The sequence below is a fragment of the Agelaius phoeniceus genome, chromosome 1, assembly GCF_051311805.1.
Source record: "Agelaius phoeniceus isolate bAgePho1 chromosome 1, bAgePho1.hap1, whole genome shotgun sequence".
Taxonomy (NCBI): domain Eukaryota; kingdom Metazoa; phylum Chordata; class Aves; order Passeriformes; family Icteridae; genus Agelaius; species Agelaius phoeniceus.
Window position 1 is genome coordinate 72,973,746 of NC_135265.1, and position 17,168 is coordinate 72,990,913.

Consider the following 17,168-nt stretch of genomic DNA (forward strand, 5'->3'; position numbering starts at 1 on the left):
AAGTTTACAGTACGATGGAACTGTTACTCTTGCCACCATTACTGTTACTGCTTTAGTTTAGCAATTATGTTTATGTGTGAGCAGTATTCATCAATAAAACATTTGCCTTCATATTTGTCAAATCATATAAGCATTTTGTATTTTATTTTGTTCATACAAATGCTTTGTGTTCTGCATATTTTCTCTTATGCTCATGCTTTAGGAATGAATCTCTAAAATGTGTTTTTTTATTTATGGTTTTAAGATGGAGGAAAAGAAGTACTCTCAATGCATCAGATTCTTCTCTACTTGTTACGATGCAGTAAAGCTCTGGTGCCTGAAGAGGAGATTGCTAACATGCTTCAGTGGGAAGAACTGGAATGGCAGAAATATGCAGAAGAATGCAAAGGGATGATCGTTACCAGCCCTGGCATGGTAGGACAAATAAATAATTTTTTGTTTTTTTGAACAATCCAGTGACATGTACATGTCTTCTTTCAGAGAGTTTGTTACAGGCTAAAATAGAACAGAAAAAGGTGACTAGTGGCAGTTGCAGATTGCAATAGGAACAGTTTATTGACTGGTTCTAACCCTGAATTGTCCCCTCTGCTGCTGTACTAAAGGGTGTATTTTCAGATGGGCACTGTTTCAATGTGCACATTTAAAGGAAGAGCTATATTTTATGTGTGTAAAACTTTCCTGTTTTCTCAGACATTCTTTATGTGCATGATCTCATTCTCTTTTCTCAGACACAGCACCAGAGAAATAGTAACTATTTGCTATTTACTTTCCTCTTCCTCTTTTGACCCCCTATTGACAGCTCTGTTTAATGTGTGCTGTCCAAACACTGGCTTGAATATGGAAAAGGTGTTTTCTGCCCATGTAGTTTTTTCCACGTTGTTTCTGTGCTGCTCTCACTCATACTGGGAATTTTGTGTACGTTAATTAATGCATGCAATAATTTTCAGTACCTAGTTTGAAACCCCTGTGGCCTTATTATTTTTGGAACAATTGGTATTTTAAAGCACTTGTTTTCTGCACACAGCTCCTTTCAACTCCGGTGTGTATGTGAATTCAGCCCATTATTCTTTTAAGAAATGTGGGTCACAAGAATAGATGAATGTCCACTAAAAACTGCAGGATTGTATTTGTATAGTTTGCAAAAGAGTATCTTAGAGGCATATTTTGGACCTAATATTTGAGACCGACACGCAGCTTTGTCAGTAGTAATACCTTTCTTTTTCTGACTTCATTTTCCTCCTTTGCTCATAGCACAAATTCTTAGTTTCTGAAGAAAAAGTGTAACTTGGTACCATGCCTAAGAAGGAATCTAATTTTTTTTACTGAAAAACCTGTCCCCAAACTGCAGTCAGAGTGACATGCTAAATAAATTTTTCCAGTTCACATTTTTAAGTATGGCAGCATAACATAAGTAAAATACTTAATAAGCTAATAATAACTTGGGTCAGATAATTTTCTCCTTGATTTCATTCTGAGTGAAGTAAAACTTTTGAAACAACAAGAAAATTAGGCTGTTTCTGGAAACACGAAATACAAAAATACACATGAACCCTCGCTATGGAAAATTCTGCCTCAGCTGCTTAAAATGGTTGCTAAACCAGAATCCCATAGTAGAAGTTGTTAGAAAACCTCAACAGCCTTAACTTGCTTATGGTTTCTGTGATACAAGGTACAAGCCTGTCCACAATTGTCAGTGTCTGAATGCTATGCCCTGACATAACTTCAGTTATTTTGCTGAAGATATGCTGATTTCAGCTAGCTGAAAACTCCCTTTTTTGTTTAGCATGGAGGAACGCATATGCGTTCCTTGCTTGTGTCACGGAACTCTAAGTGTCTGTGTGATTTGTGAGCTGTGGCGTTAATTCTGAGATCCTGTGTGATTTTCTACTGGCAAATCTTGCATTCTACAAGGCAGCATCTTTAGAGACGTGTGGACATCAAAATGTGTAAGCATAAAAGAAATCTGTAGTGCTTTGAAATGTCATGTTATAATGGCATCATTAGAACGTGTCTTTTCTCTCAAGATTGTCTTCTTAGTTTGTGGATTTTTCCTGTACATTGCAGCATACTGCACTGATTATGAATGTAAGTGAAAAACAGAGTATGAATCTATTACCTATGCATTTTACAGCATTAGAAGATAAAACAGTTCTGTTGGAGAGACAATATGAAACTGTTTCAGAAAATGACAGCTCTTCAATTCAGTTACATCCACTTGAAACAACAACGTAAAAACACTGAATTTTATTTTGTTGCACAGCATTTCTTCAGAAATAATAATTCCTCTTGTGATCAAATCTAGGTTTTATGTGTGTGTTTTATTTTCTTTTCAGTGTGAGGTGTATATATGTGCAATGTGGAGAAGGGAAAAAACTTATAATAGGATATGAATCCCACTTAAACAACTAACAGTATTTCAGCATTATTTAAAATTATTTTGCTTATTTATGGTGTTTCATTAGTTCAATGAAACTTTGTGTTGGAATAGACTTAGAAGTTCACAAATTTTAATCATCTTTCATACTTCGCTCTTCCTAAAATATTGATTCCTAAAATATCTACTATGTAGATATACGTATATATTAATATACTTCTGTACTGCATCTGCATGCTATTTCATGTTTTGTTCTAATGTCAGCAGAGCCTTGATTGATGAGATTTGGAGTAGGAAACAAAAATAACAGGCCTCTATTCTGTTAGAATTTCTTTGGTTTTGATGTGACTTTAAAGGCAAGGTTGTGATTATTGGATAGTCTATCAAAGCACTTTTAAAAGAGCACAGGGATAAAGCTCTGGAAGAATAACATCTAATTTGCTTGCATCCTGTCTGCTGGTGTGCAATTTATACTCGATGTTTCTGTATGTTGCTGTTTGTTCATTTAACCTTCAGAAAGGGCGCAGGAGAGAAGGCTGGTGTTCATGATGAAATAAAAAAGCATAACCCAGCTACACCCCTCTCATAGCTGTCAGTGAGGGAGCAGTTGTGATTAGGTCTTGGAGAAGTTCTTTTGTCCTCGTTGCTGTCAGCTCTCTGTGAACAGCTGTGTAACTGATTGACAACTGCAAGGAACTGTCATGGAAATCAAGAGGAATCTGGTTTTGAGTAGTTCTGAGGTCACACATTTAACACAGACCCTGCTACATGCATAGTGAAAGATGTCCTTTTTGCACTTATGAGTATTTCATGTTAAAGTATCTAAATTGTATCTGTGTTTTTTTAATTGCATTGAGTATAATTGGTATGTTGAGTACAATTATTGTTTAAAATTCTGTTAATTATATTTTGCTGACCTGGTTCTCAAAGGAGTGGTGTATCAAGGCTGCTTTTTTAAGGGGTACAGAGATGGGAGAATTTCCTCAATTTAATATTAAGGGTAGGGAGAACCAACAAACAACTTATGAGGAGACAAACTTCTCAAGCTGGTTTTGTGCAATCTCCAAAAAAATGAAAAACAACCCCCTAAAAATAAACTAATCCTTAAAAATCAGGACTTATAAGCTCTTGTCTAGGGGACAACATTCTGTCTGGTACAAATCTTGCCCATTATTTTCTTTTGGGCTTTTTTTGTTCTACTGCTTTTTTATAAGAAGTGCTGTGGGGAAGACCTTTATTCTCTTCTCCTCTTCTCTTTTTTTTTTTTTTTTTTTTTTTTTTTTTTTTTTTTGTGAAACCATCAGCTTTAACTAACTAATTCAAGTAAATTAACTATTAACTAATATAAATATTTTTTTCCTCTTTTTTTTTTTTGGCTGGGGAGATGTAACTTTATGTTCAGTCATCTTGTCTAAAGGGAAGCTGATAAGCATTTTCCCTTGGAAAATATTTCTTTATCTTAAAGCCAAGCATTTAAGTAAGTTTGGTTTTTTTTTTAGAATAGGTTGAACTGTTGCCATATATAGAATTGACTTTGCTTTTCCGTGTGGAAAATTATTCCTGTGAACAGTTTTACCAAGGTGGTTTGGAGGGTAAAAGCTTTGTTCTTGACACAGTTTTTATTGTTTTGTGAAGAGAATGGTGAGAGCTGTTTCTGTAACACTGAAACTCATCTTTGAGCGCATCTTTACAGTGCTAAATGAGACGTTCTGAGATGCAGGTAACTAGAAGTAAGGTGCTTTTCCTGAAACCTAAGACAAGCAAAATATATTGGCCTCATCCAGCTGATTGCAAAGCGGGGAGAAAGCAGGCATATTACAAAGCAGCTTGACAGGTAATGGAGAAGTTGTTTACTTGGAGACAAACTGTGCACCTTCAGCTGAGTTTTTAAATATGCTGGGTAAGTGATCAAAAGCTCTGTGAGCAGCATGTCTGCCACAGTGACGAGCAATTACTTACTCTCTGCATTCAGAGAGCTGAAGTTGCCTTCTTTTGCACTGTCCTTTTTACCAATAAAAAGAACTTCTGTTTTGAACTGTTAAAAGGGCAAAAGTCTCCTCATTATACAAGACTATATTCCTCCTTGTACACATCAGCCTAGGAGCCTTTTCTGAGAGTAGTATGACAGATTTTTGTTGATACTGTTTAATCAGTGTGATTGAATGGATCTAATAATGCCTTTATTTGCTTTGGGAAATCATGAACTAAAATTAGAGAGGTAAACTGATCTTAGCAAACTGCTCAGGCATGTGGGTTTTTGGATGCCAGAATGCTAATCCTAATTTTTATTTCTGGTGTGATGCTTGACCAGAGAAAGTTGTTTTAAGTTCTTGGAAATAGTAAAAGTAAATTTCCGGATGTTTAAACTTGAAAGGCCTTTTTTGGTTCTTTTTCTTTGAGTGTTAGGTCAATTAACTTTGTTTCAGTTATTGTTGTTGCCAAATGTTTATAATAGTATTAATGATTAGTTTAATGTGCATTTTACCAAGTTTGGAATGTTGTTGCTTCATGTTTCCTGGATAGTGTGGGCTTGAGGCAGTAAATTTTCCATGGAGCTGCTGTCAATTTAGTTGTATTTTGTTTTTTTCTCCTAGAAACCCAGCTCAGTTCGTATTGATCAACTAGACCGCGAACAATTCAATCCTGATGTAATTACCTTCCCTATTATTGTGCACTTTGGGATACGACCTGCTCAACTCAGTTATGCTGGAGATCCTCAGTAAGATGCTTTTCTTTCTTTCTTTTGTTCAGAAACTCATTACTGTTGTCATTTGTGCCTTAAATAGGGCTTGGTTATGTGCTTAGTTGAGTCCAGTATAAAGCTTGGCACTTATGATATCAGACACAAGCTCCTGCAAGTTAGAAAATACGAGGAATAACTTTCTCTCTGGAATACTTCAGGATCTGCTGAATAATCATGCATGCATGTGTGGTATGAAACTTTTTAACCTGACAACAGCTCTTCTGGGTCAAGCAAAAGGTGGTTTCTCAAGCTCGATGTTATTTCTCTGAGAGGCCAGTGGTGGGTTTTCAGAGACAGAATAGTGTAACAGGAAGGCAGAGAAGCAAAAGTAGTTACCCAAGCTTCCTAATGTCTGTAGCATATAAATTTATGAGCTAGAAGATGTATTTAGGTAATTTTGTTAAACAGCCATGAATGGATGTTTAAAATTTCTCAAATCACTGTTTGAGTCTTATGCTACTGACAGGGAGAAGATTTCAGGTAATCACTTCACCAGTACTGCTGTGCATCATATGCAAAAGTAATGATTTTTATTTTGGAGCTGCTGCTTGATTGTTTAATTAGATGTTCTTCAGGTCTCACATCAAATAAGGAATAATATAGCCATTTCTGTTTGATTACTTCATGATGTTTGTTTCTTGCATACTGCTATATCCTACTTAATCATCTCTTTCTGTGCTTTGAAGGATCATGTCTACATAGTGTTTCCTAGCTTGGAAGCTCTTGGAAGCTCTTTTCTGTGCTTTTTATATCCTGTTAGAGTTTGGGAGGAATGTAGAGAAGGAGTGGAGAGGGAATCAGGACTTCAGGCAGACCAAGAAATATTGTTTTACTGTGAATTGATGAAGGGACGCAAAAGTGATGATTGGATTTTGTTCCTAGTTCTTTTCTTAACCTCTTACTATTTCAGGGAATTCTTCCAGTGATTGGGACATATGCTTTCTGCATTATGACAGTATAAAGCCTGTCTCTGCTGTATGTGTAGTTAAGGTTGTCTTTTTCCTCAATGCAGTAGTTTAAAAATGGTATTTCCCAATTAAGTACTCCCACTAATGAGTGAACCACAACCCCCTCCCTTCCCCTTCCACTGAGAGACACAAAAAAACAGAGATCACAGGTTGAGAGAAGAATGATTTACTGGAAACAGCAGTGAGGCAAGAAAATAAACAGTTAACAGCAACAATACTAAAAACAAAAATGTAGAAAGAGAGGATGATTTACGTGCAAAATGCTCAACAGATCTGCAGTTTTGAGGCCCAAACACTCATGTGCATGTATGACAGTTATATTGTTTTGCAACTGCTTGCTGAGGATTTTAAATCCAACATGGCAGGAAGTAGGAATATTGAGTGCTAATCCAGATAATAAAATGGGGGTTTTTTTGGCTTTGATCATCTCTTTTATTTTTAAAATATATCTCTTTTATCTTTTTATTTTCTTGTCCATAAAAAGGAAATAATTAGACCCAAAAATGTAAAAATTATCTCTACTTTGATGCTGAGTTTATTACTAACTGTAAAGTTCTAGTATTTTCATTGAAAATAGTATAAAGAGACAAAAATTATTCTTCCCACACATTTTTTTTTCTTTAAAATTTAGTCATGTGTTTGATTTTTGTTTTGGGTTTTAACCTTGGAGCTGCTTACAGAACATAGGTATGTTTTATTTTATCAAAGTAACAAAGCATTTTTGTGAAAGACCTCTGTGGTGCTGTCATGAATGTCAGGCTTAACTTTGGTGTATGTGCACCCAGAAGAGATTTTCCTCTAATGTGTCTTTTCTTTGTGGTGTTCTAATACAGAATTTTTTGTAATGGTAATATGTTTATTAATTCTCAAACTTAATTGCAATAACAAAGCTTGTTTCACCCTTGTCAATACTTGCAGAAAAATGTGAATTGTAGATCACAGTTTCGGGCTCTTGGTTTTGGGTTGAAACTTCCTCAAGGCATTTGTTGTTTTTGTTTTGGTTGATTTGTTCATTAACTAATTTTTCTTTTTTTGGATGGTGATTTGTCAAAAATAGATGTGCTATTCTGCAGATTGCAAAAGTGTGGTGAATGGAGCATGAGAAAAATCTATGTATTGACCATTTCAGATGTATTTGTAGACTGAAAAAATATCAGTATCTCCAGAGGCAGAGAGTATACATTCAAGAATGCTGCAGAGAAATAGCTAGGGAAAAAATGCCAATAAGAAAAGATTTGTTTATATGTCTGTGAATGTAGGATGCTGGGAAGATTATGAAATAGTAAAAGAGCTGCTGCTTCATTGACTGCTAAGCCACTAACATGAAAACTTCCTAATAAAACAACTGCTCTAAGTTGTTGTTGGGGAAGATTGTCTTTTATAATGTAAATACGTGTAAAAATTAACTTGGGTAAACTTCTTTCCTCTGGCCTCTAATTCCCTGCTTCCTATTCAAAGTCTGATTTATGGTTGTCCTGAATACAAGGACAACCTAAGGACACGGGGTCCTAAGGACAGGGTCCACATTTCCTAAGTGTAGGGGAATAGAATATAAGAAAATAAAGATAGTGTAGGAAGTAATCTTACCCCTAAGGAGTTGCAGCTGGGCCAATTATCAAAGATTAGGAACAGGCCTAACTTTAACAGGCCACAGCTGTAACCAGTGAGAAGAAGAGTGCTGTAAAAGAGTGGGGTGGCTGGTTGAGAAGGGAACTGGAGTCAGTTGGCTCCTTTGTGAAGAAGAAAGAGTCAGTGCTCTGAGGAGCTGCCCATGAGAAACACCAAGCAGGTATGAAACTCTTGTGGTAGGAGACAACAGTATGGAACCCCTGCAATAAGATGGCAACACTAAGGACGCAGAGTCTGTGTCACGGTTCGCTTTGTTGCTCCTCCCATTGTAACTTTTGGAGCTGTTGGTCAATTGCAGCTGAATATAATGTTGGGATGCGGTCTCCAAATGGAGTATGTTCTTACAAATTTGGTGAAAGTTTGTGTTAGATCACTGTGGGACTCCCACCAAGGAAAACATTGTAATTGGGGTTCACGTGTAATTAGACACTGCCAAAATAAGAAAAGGCTAGATGATTGGAGAAAACCAGAAAACTTAAGTATGTGCCAATCACAGAAATAACTTGAATTGCTCTTTCCATTCAGTGGAAATCCATAGGGAACAAAACTTTCATTTCACTTTTCACAGAGGAACTTCATGTTGCATGTGACTTGTAGAGCTCTTCCTTATGTGCTTCACTAAAATGTTTGAGCTGGTTTAAGGACAGACACTTCCTGGGGAATGGTACTACTCCTTTGCAGTGAGTGATGGGTAAACCATATGGAGAAGGAGTTTTCACCTGCCTGAATTGAGTTAAGGGGCAGGCACGTCTTTTCAGCATACAGAGGTGGCCCTTTGGTGGGTATCTGGGAGACCTGGGGTCTGCCTGGATCTTTGCTGTTCTTTACCTCACTCTGAGCACTAATGCCTCCTCTCTGCTTCCTGGCCCACCTTGCTGGAGCAGCTACCCAGGCACTGTCACCTATCAGAAATGACATTGAGATTGTTGTGTTTCTGTAGCAAAGAGATGCTTGTAGACGTTCTTTGTGTACGTTGTGTACATTATTAGCAGTTGGTGTGTTCCTAATGACAAACAGGGAGAGAGAGACTTTGGTTCACTGACCAAAATATTTGTTTTCTGGTTTTGTCCTTCAGATACCAAAAGCTGTGGAAGAGTTATGTGAAGCTGCGTCACCTGCTGGCTAATAGTCCCAAAGTCAAACAGGCTGATAAACAGAAATTATCACAAAGAGAGGTATTCTGGACCTTCCTATGACTGATAATTGAGCATTGTAATTTGGGATGGCATAAAGCCATATGACTGCCCTGTTTATGGAAAGAGTAGAAATTGTTTACAAAACATTTCCTGTCCAGACTCTTAAAACAGATTTTATTTTTATCTATGCTTGTTATTGAATGGAGGTTCTTTCCTTTTTTCTTGCTGTCAAACTGCTGAGAGTTTTTTACCCAATTATAGAAATTATTGTTATGGAACCATAACTTCTTTATAGCTGTTGCCATTAATGGTTTCAAGAATTAGCATAGAGAAGGACTTTTTATTTCATAATGTACTTTTAACTGGCTCATAATTTTAAACATTTCTCTTCTGAAATAAAAACTGCCACACGTGTGTGCATAGACCATAATTTATTAGGTGGTATAGTGACATTGCTTAGGATCTTTGACTTGAAATCATCTGGTTGTTGTATGATAGACAAGATATTTTTCTCATTTTGTTTTTTTTCCTGCAAAGTGATGAGCAGTAAGCATTTCGTGACTGCAGATGCTCAACCAATTGGGAATTAAAAGCAGAAAAACAAAGACTCCTAAATATAGCCTAAACTAACCTATTTCTATAAACCCATGGACTGAAGCTTTGAATTTGTCTGGTGCATGTCTATTGGGCACTCTTAATTTGACAGCCTGTGTAAAGAATACACAGAGGAGAGATTACCTTCTCAAGTACGGGATGGTATTTAATTAAGTGGTATTGTATTTTTATTTATTCATTAGAAACACTAATTATTCATAAAATCATAGACTAGCTTGGGAATGATGCTTGAGAATCATGGAGTGTGATTCCTGAGACTTCCCCAGTTTATTGGGGAAGTCTCAGAAATTGCACTTTTGGAATTGCTTTTGGTTGCAGAAAGTGTTTGATACATATGACATTGCACCTGATCTTTTTCATTGTTGCAAAGCATAGTATGCTGTTGTGTGAGCAAGTGTTAGTAAACATTTTATTTATGCTGATATTAAATAACCCCTTGGCTTCCTTACTTGTAAATGGAAAAAAAAGTCAAAAAGCCCCACAACATTGTGACTGAACTGTGCCGCAGTTGTAAAGGAAAAAAAATCACTGTCCTTACAGTGTGATTTTGTTTGCCACAACTACACACAGAGCAAGCAGAAGATCACTGTTTTATGGGCATATTTTCATTAGGGGGTAATGGATAGCTCATTTGTAAAATTGTAGTGGATTGTTTGTAAGGGGGTGATCATATTTTGCTCCAGAAGATAAAATGCTCCTTCGTTATTTAGCACTTGCTGGGGACTGCTGATTTTTGTTTCCAGACTGTATTATCTCAGATAACGAGTTTTACAAGTAGTTTGCCAAGAGGGAGGCATACAGGGCTGAAGCAGAAACTTTATGTGAGGATAATCTATATATTTGTCAGTAGAGGCGTCAGTAACTCAGAAGGAGCTGTAGGACTGTACCTGACTTGTACAGGGGCTTTTAAAAATTATGAATCATGTATTATGGAGTGCTTCTGAGCCAGTCAGACTGAGATACAGCCAGGTCTGGCAAACACTGTAGCACCTTTCTCAAGAAAACTCCATGACACACCTTTGACAATGCACAAGGGGTGCAGTTCTGGCAGCATCTCTGTTCCCTCTGCCATCAGTCATCCACCACTGTGAGGCTGTACAATGATATTATTTGTGACAAGGCCATGCCTGGGGCTTTGTTCCTCTAACCTAACTTTGAGCATTTACAGCAGGTGCATAAATTAGGACCTGAAGGCTCACTTTGAAGTCAGTGGAGGGAAAAATACATTTTTGAAGCCATTTATCCCCTTCACTGAATATAAAAGGAACCAGGGCTATCTAGCGTCCTACCCTAGGCACCTTTTTACTGAGGTGTCTGAGGTTTGATGAATCTGTGTCTGGACAGATGCACCTGTTGGAACTACTCTGTGAGTCTCTGCAAATCAGAAAACAGAGCCTCTTCCTGCCCAGGCATGCTCACAGGCTTCAAACTGGGAGCTGGAAAGAGACAGCTTTGAGCAAATGCCCTATAATGAGGAGAGGCAGGATAAGTTGCAGCTTTGAAGAGCTTTGTGTTCTGAAGAAGGCAGAGCACTGAGGGGTTAGTTCATGCTCTGTGGAGAGCTTGCACACCCCAGGGCCTTATAGTATTGGAACCAAGAGATTCTAATCCTGGGCTGATTTATTTTACCTGTTTTTCTTTCATTTCATTTTTACAGAAAATATTTTCTTTCAATGATACTGTCAAAATCTTTTAGTGATTTAATGCCTCTAGAAACCCTATCATGGTTTCTAGAGACAAATTGTTTGCACATCACCAAAATAGCCAGTGGTCAAGGTAAAACGTATATTTAATAATTTTTATTGAAATAAAATTGGTGGATTGCAATCAGCATAGTCTCCAGGACTGGTGAATGCTGACCCCTTTCCCAGACTGGGCAGAATGACCAGAATGACATAGCTGAACAGGAACTGTTGCAAAGTAGCCAAGATGACAAAGCAAAGCCTGTTTTGCTCCTCCTGAACGTTCAGACCAGGAGTACTCACAGTGACGGACATGAACGAAAAGCTTGTTTTGTACCTCTGGTAAAGAAAGTTCTTTCATTATAAGGACTTTAGCTTTCTTACTCATGTATCATTTTAGATGTATGAGTTGGACTGGTTTGTTTTATCATTTGCAGCACAGAAAATGTAGTCACCTCTGTTCTCTCCTTGGTCTACCAAAATCCCCTGCCTACACTGTATTCCAAAACATCTGCCAGTCTGGGAGTTATCAGATGTGTGCCAGCCTTAGAAACTGCTGGCCAAAACTGAACCTCACCATGGGTATTGTGTACATGCTGGTGTGTGCATTGCTGTGCTTTGTTGTAGCAAGCTCTTCACAGGAGCTCTGTTCTCTCCCTGCTTAGGAAGCACTGCAGAAAATTCGCCAGAAGAACACAATGAGACGTGAAGTGACTGTGGAGTTGAGCAGCCAGGGCTTCTGGAAAACAGGGATACGCTCTGATGTCTGCCAGGTGACTGAACCGGAGAGATGCATTTTCATTCTTGGTAGCTGCCATTTACCTTTGCAAGGGTTTCTTCTAGACTGAGGAACCAAATAGAAATGAGTACCTCAGTAATATCTATTGATCTAGGGAACTATTCTAGTGTTCTGTCCACCCCTTCTAAACACACAGAAAGGGTAATTTAAAATATAAAATTTTCTGCCAGGGGTTGATTAGTGCAAAGGAGAGAGGTTAGGAATGGCCAGTTTGAGGCTGGAGGTTTGCCAAATATTGAGTCTAGTGTGGAACTCTTAATCCATCGGGTTTTATATAATTTATTATATTTTTAATAATTTTATTATATTATATTCATATTTTTAATTTATTATATCTTTCTATTTAGATAGCTTTTAAAAACATCCCAAGTTTTACATCAAAGCATGAAGAAATATCTTTTTACTTGAAAGTAAAAAAAAACTAAAACCCTGCCACAATTACCTTTTAAGGTGAGCCTCAGTAGAAAGGTATCTTTCAGATACTCTGTTTCATATGCATGACATCTCCAAGGAACATATCTCTGTCAGATCCTGTTCTGAAGCAGTTGACAGCAACCAGCTTTGTGATATGATAAGAATAAATGCAATTTTTATTTAATTTTGTATTAGTAAAATTTGAGTAGTAGTAACAGCCACATAATTATGCTAGAGATATACTTGCATTATTTTTTTAGCTGTTGCTTTGATGATATTATTTAAGAGTTAAATGCGTGCAACTTCATATTAGCTTAACAATGTGGAGTATAAATTAGGGGGGTTGCTAGGCAAGGGTATAGGTAGAAATTTCATTATAATCTTAAAAGTCAAAGGGGAAAATTCTAGAGTGAGAGAAATGCTAGTAACTAAAATTGCTTTTCTTCCATCTGAAACATTTCTTGTGATTCTACTATTGCTTCAGAAGTAGAGGGAGAATAGTGGCACAATATCTCCTCACATAGCTCAGGCACATCACAGCCATTCCCTAATTTTTCTATTGTGAACTGTATATGTTTTTATAGCTTAAGTAAACAGAGTAAATTTCCAATTTGAAACTGTTCTGTGTTATTCATATCTTTTGTGATTCATCTCCTAATGTCTTGAATATTCCTGTCTCATTTTGTTGAAGGACAGCAGAACACCAAAGAATGATAAAAGTAAAGCTGTTTCACAATTTTTGTGCCCATCTGCAGCTGTAACATCTAAATCAGCCAGTTCTGGTATGAAGGTCCTTTGATTTGATTTCTTAGAGAGGCCAAGAATAGGCAACTCTGTGTCTGTAAAATGAAAGATTACTGCTGTTGCTACATGCTTTTTCCCAGATTAAAGAAGACTAAAACTAAATACGCATAAATCAGCTCTGGGGGCAGAGCTCAAGTGCACTGATTTAAAATTACTGCTTTTAAAAGCATTGCAGTTTAGAAGATTGAAACTCTTTTAAGTCACTCGTGATAGCTTATACTTGCTCCAAGTTCCATGTAGCCCTAATGACACTGGTCTTTGCTGTCTCAGAAATGAACTGCTTGAAAGGGGAGGAAATATGGTGAGTGGAATGTTCTAAAAAAGTGTAAAATGTCTGAGTTCTGACAGGCTCACTTGAGGTTACCCAGTATATCAAGTGTAGTACTTGGCCACTGAGCTGGGCAGCATGTAGTCACTCAGTGTGGCAGGATCTGGCCATGCTGAGAAGACACAACCTCTGTTCCCCCTCTCCACCCACACCATTGTTGCTGGTGAGCCCTCAACAGCAGTGTAGAGTGTTCAGCATTTCATGCATTCCAAAATATTTCAGCTCACCTGCTTCCCCTTAGCAGCTTCAGGTCAGGAGCCCCTGCTGTCTTGGGGGATGAGGGCACTATCTGAAGGCCCTTGAGAGAGTCTCTGCCTTGCCATGCTAGCTGCAGCAAGAAAAGGACATGCAAAATATTTGAAATCATACATATTTTAAAAACATCTCTTCAACAGAGATAAATACATAAAACATCAGAAACATTCAATAGCCATAGTCCAAGGTGATGGGTGTTGATTGAATCAATCCATCAATCAGTTAGTGCCAGGAAAGCAGCATTTTGTCAATATAACTTAAAGAGTCAAATTTAAGTCTTTCTGTGTGCTCCCAGGTGTCTTTCAATTCTTTTTTCACTGCACCACAGCTGATAAAAGTCTGAAACTTGGTATCTCAGTCCTCAAATGCAGGGACACACATATTGGTGTGAAGAATGTTAAGTGTTGCTTGAGGAGACTCTTTCTGTCCAGTATGGTGGAGTTTAGAGGCAGGGAAGCCCAGTTGTCCTGTGAAATAGTTTCAGGTTTGGTTGTTTTTCAATTAATTCCTTCCGTAGGAAGGAATTAATTGAAGGAACACATAGGAAGCACATAGTTTATATGGAGATAAAAGGGATGTTTTAAAAATACCCCCAAAAAACTGTAAATAAATGACATGGTAACAAACTAAAACTTCTTAATAACACTTCCTAATTCTGCTTGGAGTGGTTTTATATTTCTCTGCCATTTGGAGATCCAGGAAGTCTTTTTCTTGCGTATTGGCTGATTATTTCATCTAAGAGAAAAGGACCAGGGAAGAGTTCCTAGTTAACAGCTGGCTGTACATGAGCCAGTATGTGCCCAAGTGGCCAAAAAGCCCAAAGGCAGCCTGGCCTGTATCAGCAATAATGTTGGCAACAGGAGCAGGGCAGGGATTGTCCTCTATACTCAGCACTGGTGAGGCTGCACCTTGAATCCTGTGTCCAGTTCTGGGCCCCTCACAGCAAGAAGGACATGGAGGGACCTGAAGCGTGTCCGGTGAAGGGTCTGGAGCACAAGTCTGATGGGAAGTGGCTGAAGGAGCTGGGAGAAAAGGAGGCTCTGGGGAGACCTTATCACTCTCTACAGCTGCCTGAGAGAAGTTTGTAGTCAGGTGGGAGATGGTGTGTTCTCCCAGGCAGCATGTGACAGGACAAAAGGAAATGGTTTCAAGTTCTACCCAGGGGGTTTAAGATCGGATATTAGGAATAATTTCTTTGCAGATAAGGTTATCAAGCATTGTAACAGGTTTCCCAGGAAAGTGGTGAAGTCACCATCCCTGAGGGTATTTATAAAGGTCTGTGGAGCATGGTTTAGTTGGTGGAGTTTACTTCAGCAGTTGGACTCAATCATCTTAAGGGTCTTTTCCAAAGTGAATGATTCTGTGATTACCTTCCAGCCCTGTGTTTAGTTCTCAGGAATTTAATGGTCTTTTTCTTAAACAGAAAGTCTTGCCATTAGTTAGTCTTAATTTTTGATCTTGTAACATTCAACAGTTTGTATTTTCTGCTGTTCTGTCATTAGTAACCTGCAGAAATCTCTAACAGCATTTATTCTGTAAATTATACGTCATCTACTTCATATGCTTGTTTTTCTTGCTTCTCTCCATGCTATACTCATTTCCTCTAATCATACACAGTCCTTTTTCTGAATTAATTATGACAGCCCTCAGATTTTAATGCCCTTAAAACACACCTTTATTTTGAATATATTCATGTTATGTCAGTAATAGGAACAAGTAGAAAAAACTAGTTCACAAATGGTCACATGCATAAAAGTCTTCAAATCCTGCATTTCTCCTGTTTCTCTCTTCATTCTTATGCAAGAATTGTGATGTTGATATCATACTTGCTATAGTACTCTACTCATAAACTATACTAATTGCTTATTTCAACCCAGATGCATCCAAAGTCAATATTAGTGGAGAATTCCTTAGAAACACTCAGAGAGGGGGACTGCTATTGTTACAAAATAGAGTTGTTGTTTTTTTCAATGTTATTGATAGTTTCCCCAACAGGAGAACATTGTCTGTTTCTTAGACAAACAGCAACCTTTCTGATATTTTTTTAGCACATTAAATGTGCCAGACTACAGCATTTCAAAAATCCCACAATTCTTCCTCAAAAGGAAGTGAAGCAAGGGGCACAACTGTACTTGAAAATTGAGTACCTACTGTTGTTTGGTGAAAGCTGGCTAAAGTGGTGTAAAGTGTTTCTTCCTTAATGTAATGAGGCAGAAGGGAAGCAGTGTTTCTTCATTTTTGAAGCAGGGTGTTAAATGAAAAGGTACAAATATAGTGTTGTATTCAGTCATAGCTTCTTGAAATTTGCTGTTACTGGTGACTGTGACGATGTTCACACGGGTCCGAGGATGAGGGAGGAGACGAGGATCTGACTCTTATGTTTCAGAAGGCTTGATTTATTATTTTATGATATATATTATATTAAAACTATACTAAAAGAACAGAAGAAAGGATTTCATCAGAAGGCTAGCTAAGAATAGAAAAAGAAGGAATTATAACAAAAGCTTGTGGCTTGGACTCTCTGTCTGAGCCAGCTCACTGTGATTGGCCATTAATTAGAAACAACCACGAGACCAATCACAGATCCACTTGTTGCATTCCACAGCAGCAGATAATCATTGTTTACATTTTGTTCCTGAGGCCTCTCAGCTTCTCATGAGGAAAAATCCTAAGGAAAGGATTTTTCATAAAAGATGTCTGTGACAGGTGACCAGGTAAAAAAAGACATTTTTTTACCTCATTGAAGTTGCTTAAGTAGAAGACTGGATTTATATATTTATTTCTTTAGTCTGAGTGGGGCTGTGGAGATAAAAACATATGATTAAGTGCGTTAGTAAGTGAAGTATGGGAAACTATGATTTTTTTTTTTTCTTATTTAAACCAAAACAGTAAACTAGAATTGTAACAATTGGGAAGTGTTTGTATTTTTAGCTCAGTCAACTGAATTTTCTGTACAGTAAATTTGAATGATTTTGCTTATTGCATTTGTTTTTTCAGCATGCAATGATGCTTCCTGTCCTCACCCACCATGTCCGCTACCATCAGTGTCTGATGCACTTGGACAAATTGATAGGCTACACTTTTCGAGATAGGTGCTTGCTGCAGGTAAGATAGGAAAAGAAAACCCCAACATCTTGCTGGTTTCTCTCCATATTACTGAGCTCATGAAGTGCATGGCATTGTCACAGCTTGGATGGACCTGATTACTTGTACTGCAGATCTTCCGACAGTTGCAGTTTTCCCAAGAGACTTCTAAATAGAGATATCTATTGTTCACATAGATATTACACCTACCTTTGCTCCCATGGTAGATCTGGATTTGCTTGTAATGTGTAGCAAGACAAATGCAGTTACTAAAAAGACTGTCAAGTACTCATTTCTGGGTAAGTTCCTTTTTTCAGGTATTTATAGAGAATACAAT

At 37.7% G+C, this 17,168-nt stretch overlaps 1 protein-coding gene across 1 annotated transcript in view; it reads left to right on the forward strand.

Annotated features, from left to right (window-relative positions):
* DROSHA (drosha ribonuclease III) overlaps nucleotides 1–17,168 on the forward strand; it is a 74,326-nt gene that overhangs the window by 25,031 nt on the left and 32,127 nt on the right. The window contains exons 14-18 of the mRNA XM_054641348.2: nucleotides 245–414; nucleotides 4,969–5,093; nucleotides 8,790–8,889; nucleotides 11,813–11,920; nucleotides 16,745–16,852. Of these exons, the coding sequence (XP_054497323.2) occupies nucleotides 245–414; nucleotides 4,969–5,093; nucleotides 8,790–8,889; nucleotides 11,813–11,920; nucleotides 16,745–16,852 (611 nt within the window). The remainder of the gene's footprint in view (nucleotides 1–244; nucleotides 415–4,968; nucleotides 5,094–8,789; nucleotides 8,890–11,812; nucleotides 11,921–16,744; nucleotides 16,853–17,168) is intronic.